Below are 10034 nucleotides of genomic sequence, written 5' to 3' on the forward strand. Positions count from 1 at the left end.
TATAATATTTTGATATTATTTCTATTTATGATACAATTATTATTTTTACAATGTTGATACCATGGAGATTCACTTCGTTTCAGGCGAATTGCCGCTTCATGCTCTTTAACACGTTGTTCAAGCTGTCTTCCTGTTTCTCCAACATAGATCTTACTTTCTGGGCATGTACATATTAGTTTGTAGACGACTCCTGCTGTTTTCAAAGGGTCATGTGAATGTCCTACTATTCCTCTGTTTACCACATGAATACTTTTGCTTAATCTATTTTTCTGTTCGCCCACTAAGTTGACAGAACAATTATTAAAGTTATTTTTATATTTTTCATAAAACTTTTTAATATATGGTATTTTAATGTATAGATTTTTACTTTTTTCTTCCTTTACATTATATCTACTTATTGTATAACAATTATACCACTTACGTATTACTTGTTGAGGGTAATCGTTAAGCAGATATTTTTTAAACAGATTTTCAGTTTCAAGTTCTATATGCTTCTGCAATGTCGTTCTGTTGAGAATTTTTCATAGTTCCATTATAAAAACGTTTCTCCATATACCTAAAGGACAGTATGATTTATAGTTGATTACTTTATTATTATTACAGATCTTTGTATACTTACGAAACAGTAGTGTTTTTTCGTTTCGTGTGATTGTAACATCTAAATAGTTAATTTCATTATTTTTCTCTTTTTCGTAGGTGAATCTAATATCATTGTTTAAACTGTTCGCATAAGTTTCGATGTTTTGGGCTGTGGTAATATTGGAATCATACAGGATTAATATGTCGTCTACATACCTGGCGTAGAAGGAAATACCTTGGAACTGGAAAATCTTTTGATCTAATGATGTCATGCATATATCTGCAATCTTCGGGCCTATAACGGACCCCATTGCTATCCCATCTTTTTGTCGATAAAAGTCTGTAGAAACCGAAAAATAGTTGTTTTTAAAAGCAAATTGTATAAATTCTAAAATGTAATTAGGTAAACTATAATTACTTAAACATTCTAAAATAAAGTTCCACTTAATTGATGGGTACATTGATTTTACATCCAGACTCATAAGTCTAAAGGATTCCTTATTTTGACCATATAACAAATGCGAAATTAGTTGGTCTGTATTTTTTATACTGTAGCTAGAATCTGGTATACGTTGTAAATAATTTTTTATATAATGTTCTAAATTATACAATATAGAATATTTAAAATCCACAAGAGGTCTATAAACATTTCCTATTTTATGGGTTTTAAGTCTGATATTAAGTTGCGGTATACGTATCTTGTTAAAATCTATTATCTTTTTATATTCTTGATTTGCAAATTCTTTTTTATATTTCTTCATCAATTTCATTAATCCTTTTTTGATATCTTCGGTTGGATTATTATGCAGTTGTTCATATTCATCAGTAGATACTATTTCTTTTTTCTTCGATTGTAGATCTGAATTCGTAATAATTATGAGTGCATGAGATTTATCTGCTTTTATGATAGATAATTGTTTATGTTTAAAGTATTTCGTTAATCTATTCATCTTATTAGTTATATTAATTGCTTTTTTGTCTACTATATATTGGTTATACGCACCTTTACCTTTGAACTTTTGAAGATCTTTACTTAAGTGTATTCTCAACTGTTCTTTTTCTTTTGATTTTCCCGAGATTCGCCGAATAGCACTCTCAATTTCTGCTACAACTTCAATTGACTTTGAAAAAATGGGGAAGTTCATATTATCTCCATACGACAATAGTCGTAAGTAATCATTCGGAACATCAACGTTTGTCAAATTTATAATTAATTTATTTAGCCATTCTTCCTTATCTGCTGTTGAGGGGTAATCAAATTTTTGTGTTAGTTTAATACTCTTTTTTACTTTATACTGATCATTAGTATTCTTATTATCACTATTTTTGTTATTGTCATTTTTACTGTTATCAGTTTTCTTCATTAATTTAATTTTTTTAGATAATAAATACATCTGTTTACCTTTTTTCTTTATGACAGACTTTATGATTGATCTTTCTATCTTGACTATGTCGCCATATCGAACGCTGGTTTTGATAGACTTTGGTAGTTGTAATGTTGCTGGCGTATGCTGTTCACGTGTAAAATACATATTAAAAGTAATTTCTTGTCGATCTTCAAGTCTTTTCCATCTTCAGCTTCATGCTTCCTTCCTATTTTTTCTCTCTTATCTTTCTGTTTGATGTTAATTCCTTGTTAAACAGATATTCAGCAATGGGATCGGTTTATTGTGATAGTTTAATAATACAATTAATCCTCTTTACAGAAAATTGTATTAAAAATTCTAAAAATTTTAAATTCGTAGTATCAAAAAATAACTCTTTTCTATCCGACTTCGAAAGAGCTAAGAACTGAGATTAGGTACAACGCGTAGGTTAAGATTGAGTATAAGTAGTTCTACGTTTATGGAGTTCACTACATCCCATCGCGTTTGTACGTTATCATTCAATTACCGAGAGATGCTATTTATTTCGCAAATTATCTTGCCTCGTTGCAGTGGATATTACATTTTGCTCTTTACATACAGTGTCTTCATTTTATATCTCTTATAAATTTTCCCAGCATTTGTCATCTATCAGATAGACGGTAATTGAGCGTATAGTTTTGATGACATTTGCATAATTTTTTTATACAATAATGTTCCGCGATAGGCCGTCTTAGTACATAAGTTTTCTATAAAATTTGGTGAGTATTAGAATTGAGTGTTTGTAATATATATTTCTATTTTATGATACCATTATTATTTTAGAACAATGTTGATACCATGGAGATTCACGTTCGTTTCAGGCGAATTGCCGCTTCATGCTCTTTAACACGTTGTTCAAGCTGTCTTCCTGTTTCTCCAACATAGATCTTACTTTCTGGGCATGTACATATTAGTTTGTAGACGACTCCTGCTGTTTTTAAAGGGTCATGTGAATGTCCTACTATTCCTCTGTTTACCACAAATATTTTGCTTAATCTATTTTTCTGTTCGCTGCGCACTATAATTTTAGTTGACAGAGACATATTTATTAACCCAGTTATTTTTATATTTTTCATAGAATACTGATTTTTTTAATATTTGCGTGGGAGTTTTTTTTAATTTATAAGATTTTTTCTTACTGTTTCTTTCTTACCTTTAGCGATATAATTATGGCTACTTTTATTGTGTTATTATTACAATTATATTGGTCGCCTGTACGTATTTGGGACTTGTTGAGGGTAATTTCTGCTTTGTAAGGGCAGATTTATTTTTTTTATGGAACTAGATTTTTCCAGTTTCATATTTCTATATGCTTCTGCAATGTGGTCTGTTCTTGTTGGTGAGAATTTTCGATAGAGTTGGCGCAGTGGTGGTATATATTTAGGAGCGTTCCTCCATAATAGCCTACAAGGACAGTATGAATTATAGTTTATTAACTGTTTATATTATTCAGATCTTTGTATACTTACAAACAGTAGTCTGTTTTTTCTTTTTTTCGTTTCGTGTGATTGTAACATCTAAATAGCTTTAATTTCATTATTTTTTCTCTTTTTTTCGTGAGGTGAATCTAATATCATTGTTTAAACTGTTCGCTATAAGCTCTTTAGGATGTGTTTGGGGCTGTTTGGTCTAATTTATTGTGATTCATATCAGGATTTAATAATGTCGTCTACAATACCTGGCGTAGAAGGAAAATACTTTGGAACTTTGGAAAATCTTTTTGATCCTTAATTCTGATATTAAGTTGCGGTATACGTATCTTGTTAAAATCTATTATCTTTTTATATTCTTGATTTGCAAATTCTTTTTTATATTTCTTCATCAATTTCATTAATCCTTTTTTGATATCTTCGGTTGGATTATTATGCAGTTGTTCATATTCATCAGTAGATACTATTTCTTTTTTCTTCGATTGTAGATCTGAATTCGTAATAATTATGAGTGCATGAGATTTATCTGCTTTTATGATAGATAATTGTTTATGTTTAAAGTATTTCGTTAATCTATTCATCTTATTAGTTATATTAATTGCTTTTTTGTCTACTATATATTGGTTATACGCACCTTTACCTTTGAACTTTTGAAGATCTTTACTTAAGTGTATTCTCAACTGTTCTTTTTCTTTTGATTTTCCCGAGATTCGCCGAATAGCACTCTCAATTTCTGCTACAACTTCAATTGACTTTGAAAAAATGGGGAAGTTCATATTATCTCCATACGACAATAGTCGTAAGTAATCATTCGGAACATCAACGTTTGTCAAATTTATAATTAATTTATTTAGCCATTCTTCCTTATCTGCTGTTGAGGGGTAATCAAATTTTTGTGTTAGTTTAATACTCTTTTTTACTTTATACTGATCATTAGTATTCTTATTATCACTATTTTTGTTATTGTCATTTTTACTGTTATCAGTTTTCTTCATTAATTTAATTTTTTTAGATAATAAATACATCTGTTTACCTTTTTTCTTTATGACAGACTTCATGATTGATCTTTCTATCTTGACTATGTCGCCATATCGAACGCTGGTTTTGATAGACTTTGGTAGTTGTAATGTTGCTGGCGTATGCTGTTCACGTAAAAAACATTTAAAGTAATTTCTGTCGATCTTCAATCTTTCCATCTTCAGCTTCAGCTCCTCTATTCCCATCATTCTGTTATTAAACTTGTTAAACAAATATCAAGCAATGGGATCGGTTATTGTATATTTAAAAAACAATAATCTCTAAAAAATTGTAAAATTTCTTAAAAATAAACGAGTTTCAAAAATTAACTCTTTTCTATCCGACTTCGAAAGAGCTAAGAACTGAGATGGACACCGTGGAAATTAATAAATACTTCTTACTTTATTATTCACCATCCATACGTTATCATTCAAATTATCCAAATGCATTTCGCAAATTTCTTTGCCTCTTCAGTGGATATTACACCTTTACAACAGTGTTACATTTATATTCTATCAAATTTTCCCAGCATGCATCTACAGATAACCCGGTATTCAGATTGATGACATTTGCATAATTTTTGATACAATAATGTTCCGCGATACGTCTTGTTACAATATTTTCAAATTTATATAATATTTTGATATTATTTCTATTTATGATACAATTATTATTTTTACAATGTTGATACCATGGAGATTCACTTCGTTTCAGGCGAATTGCCGCTTCATGCTCTTTAACACGTTGTTCAAGCTGTCTTCCTGTTTCTCCAACATAGATCTTACTTTCTGGGCATGTACATATTAGTTTGTAGACGACTCCTGCTGTTTTCAAAGGGTCATGTGAATGTCCTACTATTCCTCTGTTTACCACATGAATACTTTTGCTTAATCTATTTTTCTGTTCGCCCACTAAGTTGACAGAACAATTATTAAAGTTATTTTTATATTTTTCATAAAACTTTTTAATATATGGTATTTTAATGTATAGATTTTTACTTTTTTCTTCCTTTACATTATATCTACTTATTGTATAACAATTATACCACTTACGTATTACTTGTTGAGGGTAATCGTTAAGCAGATATTTTTTAAACAGATTTTCAGTTTCAAGTTCTATATGCTTCTGCAATGTCGTTCTGTTGAGAATTTTTCATAGTTCCATTATAAAAACGTTTCTCCATATACCTAAAGGACAGTATGATTTATAGTTGATTACTTTATTATTATTACAGATCTTTGTATACTTACGAAACAGTAGTGTTTTTTCGTTTCGTGTGATTGTAACATCTAAATAGTTAATTTCATTATTTTTCTCTTCTTCGTAGGTGAATCTAATATCATTGTTTAAACTGTTCGCATAAGTTTCGATGTTTTGGGCTGTGGTAATATTGGAATCATACAGGATTAATATGTCGTCTACATACCTGGCGTAGAAGGAAATACCTTGGAACTGGAAAATCTTTTGATCTAATGATGTCATGCATATATCTGCAATCTTCGGGCCTATAACGGACCCCATTGCTATCCCATCTTTTTGTCGATAAAAGTCTGTAGAAACCGAAAAATAGTTGTTTTTAAAAGCAAATTGTATAAATTCTAAAATGTAATTAGGTAAACTATAATTACTTAAACATTCTAAAATAAAGTTCCACTTAATTGATGGGTACATTGATTTTACATCCAGACTCATAAGTCTAAAGGATTCCTTATTTTGACCATATAACAAATGCGAAATTAGTTGGTCTGTATTTTTTATACTGTAGCTAGAATCTGGTATACGTTGTAAATAATTTTTTATATAATGTTCTAAATTATACAATATAGAATATTTAAAATCCACAAGAGGTCTATAAACATTTCCTATTTTATGGGTTTTAAGTCTGATATTAAGTTGCGGTATACGTATCTTGTTAAAATCTATTATCTTTTTATATTCTTGATTTGCAAATTCTTTTTTATATTTCTTCATCAATTTCATTAATCCTTTTTTGATATCTTCGGTTGGATTATTATGCAGTTGTTCATATTCATCAGTAGATACTATTTCTTTTTTCTTCGATTGTAGATCTGAATTCGTAATAATTATGAGTGCATGAGATTTATCTGCTTTTATGATAGATAATTGTTTATGTTTAAAGTATTTCGTTAATCTATTCATCTTATTAGTTATATTAATTGCTTTTTTGTCTACTATATATTGGTTATACGCACCTTTACCTTTGAACTTTTGAAGATCTTTACTTAAGTGTATTCTCAACTGTTCTTTTTCTTTTGATTTTCCCGAGATTCGCCGAATAGCACTCTCAATTTCTGCTACAACTTCAATTGACTTTGAAAAAATGGGGAAGTTCATATTATCTCCATACGACAATAGTCGTAAGTAATCATTCGGAACATCAACGTTTGTCAAATTTATAATTAATTTATTTAGCCATTCTTCCTTATCTGCTGTTGAGGGGTAATCAAATTTTTGTGTTAGTTTAATACTCTTTTTTACTTTATACTGATCATTAGTATTCTTATTATCACTATTTTTGTTATTGTCATTTTTACTGTTATCAGTTTTCTTCATTAATTTAATTTTTTTAGATAATAAATACATCTGTTTACCTTTTTTCTTTATGACAGACTTCATGATTGATCTTTCTATCTTGACTATGTCGCCATATCGAACGCTGGTTTTGATAGACTTTGGTAGTTGTAATGTTGCTGGCGTATGCTGTTCACGTAAAAAACATTTAAAGTAATTTCTGTCGATCTTCAATCTTTCCATCTTCAGCTTCAGCTCCTCTATTCCCATCATTCTGTTATTAAACTTGTTAAACAAATATCAAGCAATGGGATCGGTTATTGTATATTTAAAAAACAATAATCTCTAAAAAATTGTAAAATTTCTTAAAAATAAACGAGTTTCAAAAATTAACTCTTTTCTATCCGACTTCGAAAGAGCTAAGAACTGAGATGGACACCGTGGAAATTAATAAATACTTCTTACTTTATTATTCACCATCCATACGTTATCATTCAAATTATCCAAATGCATTTCGCAAATTTCTTTGCCTCTTCAGTGGATATTACACCTTTACAACAGTGTTACATTTATATTCTATCAAATTTTCCCAGCATGCATCTACAGATAACCCGGTATTCAGATTGATGACATTTGCATAATTTTTGATACAATAATGTTCCGCGATACGTCTTGTTACAATATTTTCAAATTTATATAATATTTTGATATTATTTCTATTTATGATACAATTATTATTTTTACAATGTTGATACCATGGAGATTCACTTCGTTTCAGGCGAATTGCCGCTTCATGCTCTTTAACACGTTGTTCAAGCTGTCTTCCTGTTTCTCCAACATAGATCTTACTTTCTGGGCATGTACATATTAGTTTGTAGACGACTCCTGCTGTTTTCAAAGGGTCATGTGAATGTCCTACTATTCCTCTGTTTACCACATGAATACTTTTGCTTAATCTATTTTTCTGTTCGCCCACTAAGTTGACAGAACAATTATTAAAGTTATTTTTATATTTTTCATAAAACTTTTTAATATATGGTATTTTAATGTATAGATTTTTACTTTTTTCTTCCTTTACATTATATCTACTTATTGTATAACAATTATACCACTTACGTATTACTTGTTGAGGGTAATCGTTAAGCAGATATTTTTTAAACAGATTTTCAGTTTCAAGTTCTATATGCTTCTGCAATGTCGTTCTGTTGAGAATTTTTCATAGTTCCATTATAAAAACGTTTCTCCATATACCTAAAGGACAGTATGATTTATAGTTGATTACTTTATTATTATTACAGATCTTTGTATACTTACGAAACAGTAGTGTTTTTTCGTTTCGTGTGATTGTAACATCTAAATAGTTAATTTCATTATTTTTCTCTTCTTCGTAGGTGAATCTAATATCATTGTTTAAACTGTTCGCATAAGTTTCGATGTTTTGGGCTGTGGTAATATTGGAATCATACAGGATTAATATGTCGTCTACATACCTGGCGTAGAAGGAAATACCTTGGAACTGGAAAATCTTTTGATCTAATGATGTCATGCATATATCTGCAATCTTCGGGCCTATAACGGACCCCATTGCTATCCCATCTTTTTGTCGATAAAAGTCTGTAGAAACCGAAAAATAGTTGTTTTTAAAAGCAAATTGTATAAATTCTAAAATGTAATTAGGTAAACTATAATTACTTAAACATTCTAAAATAAAGTTCCACTTAATTGATGGGTACATTGATTTTACATCCAGACTCATAAGTCTAAAGGATTCCTTATTTTGACCATATAACAAATGCGAAATTAGTTGGTCTGTATTTTTTATACTGTAGCTAGAATCTGGTATACGTTGTAAATAATTTTTTATATAATGTTCTAAATTATACAATATAGAATATTTAAAATCCACAAGAGGTCTATAAACATTTCCTATTTTATGGGTTTTAAGTCTGATATTAAGTTGCGGTATACGTATCTTGTTAAAATCTATTATCTTTTTATATTCTTGATTTGCAAATTCTTTTTTATATTTCTTCATCAATTTCATTAATCCTTTTTTGATATCTTCGGTTGGATTATTATGCAGTTGTTCATATTCATCAGTAGATACTATTTCTTTTTTCTTCGATTGTAGATCTGAATTCGTAATAATTATGAGTGCATGAGATTTATCTGCTTTTATGATAGATAATTGTTTATGTTTAAAGTATTTCGTTAATCTATTCATCTTATTAGTTATATTAATTGCTTTTTTGTCTACTATATATTGGTTATACGCACCTTTACCTTTGAACTTTTGAAGATCTTTACTTAAGTGTATTCTCAACTGTTCTTTTTCTTTTGATTTTCCCGAGATTCGCCGAATAGCACTCTCAATTTCTGCTACAACTTCAATTGACTTTGAAAAAATGGGGAAGTTCATATTATCTCCATACGACAATAGTCGTAAGTAATCATTCGGAACATCAACGTTTGTCAAATTTATAATTAATTTATTTAGCCATTCTTCCTTATCTGCTGTTGAGGGGTAATCAAATTTTTGTGTTAGTTTAATACTCTTTTTTACTTTATACTGATCATTAGTATTCTTATTATCACTATTTTTGTTATTGTCATTTTTACTGTTATCAGTTTTCTTCATTAATTTAATTTTTTTAGATAATAAATACATCTGTTTACCTTTTTTCTTTATGACAGACTTCATGATTGATCTTTCTATCTTGACTATGTCGCCATATCGAACGCTGGTTTTGATAGACTTTGGTAGTTGTAATGTTGCTGGCGTATGCTGTTCACGTAAAAAACATTTAAAGTAATTTCTGTCGATCTTCAATCTTTCCATCTTCAGCTTCAGCTCCTCTATTCCCATCATTCTGTTATTAAACTTGTTAAACAAATATCAAGCAATGGGATCGGTTATTGTATATTTAAAAAACAATAATCTCTAAAAAATTGTAAAATTTCTTAAAAATAAACGAGTTTCAAAAATTAACTCTTTTCTATCCGACTTCGAAAGAGCTAAGAACTGAGATGGACACCGTGGAAATTAATAAATACTTCTTACTTTATTATT

General features: G+C 29.2%; 3 protein-coding genes across 3 annotated transcripts; all 3 read right to left on the minus strand.

Annotated features, from left to right (window-relative positions):
• Positions 1-477: 477 nt before the first annotated feature.
• On the minus strand, positions 478-2111 carry LOC136971562 (uncharacterized). The gene is made up of 3 exons (XM_067266021.1): positions 1274-2111; positions 796-967; positions 478-556 (listed from the first exon to the last, which is right to left on the minus strand). The coding sequence occupies exons 1-3, from the start codon at positions 2109-2111 to the stop codon at positions 478-480; spliced, it is 1089 nt and encodes a 362-aa protein (XP_067122122.1).
• A 3473-nt stretch (positions 2112-5584) lies between these two features.
• LOC136971563 (uncharacterized) lies at positions 5585-7237 on the minus strand. Its single transcript, XM_067266022.1, has one exon. It carries the CDS (start codon positions 7235-7237, stop codon positions 5585-5587), a length of 1653 nt encoding a protein of 550 aa, XP_067122123.1.
• Positions 7238-8180: 943 nt separating this feature from the next.
• LOC136971564 (uncharacterized) lies at positions 8181-9833 on the minus strand. The gene has a single exon (XM_067266023.1). The coding sequence runs from the start codon at positions 9831-9833 to the stop codon at positions 8181-8183; it is 1653 nt and encodes a 550-aa protein (XP_067122124.1).
• Between the last annotated feature and the right edge of the window lie 201 nt (positions 9834-10034).

The sequence above is a fragment of the Centruroides vittatus genome, unplaced genomic scaffold, assembly GCF_030686945.1.
Source record: "Centruroides vittatus isolate TY-2023 unplaced genomic scaffold, ASM3068694v2 contig_2604, whole genome shotgun sequence".
NCBI lineage: Eukaryota > Metazoa > Arthropoda > Arachnida > Scorpiones > Buthidae > Centruroides > Centruroides vittatus.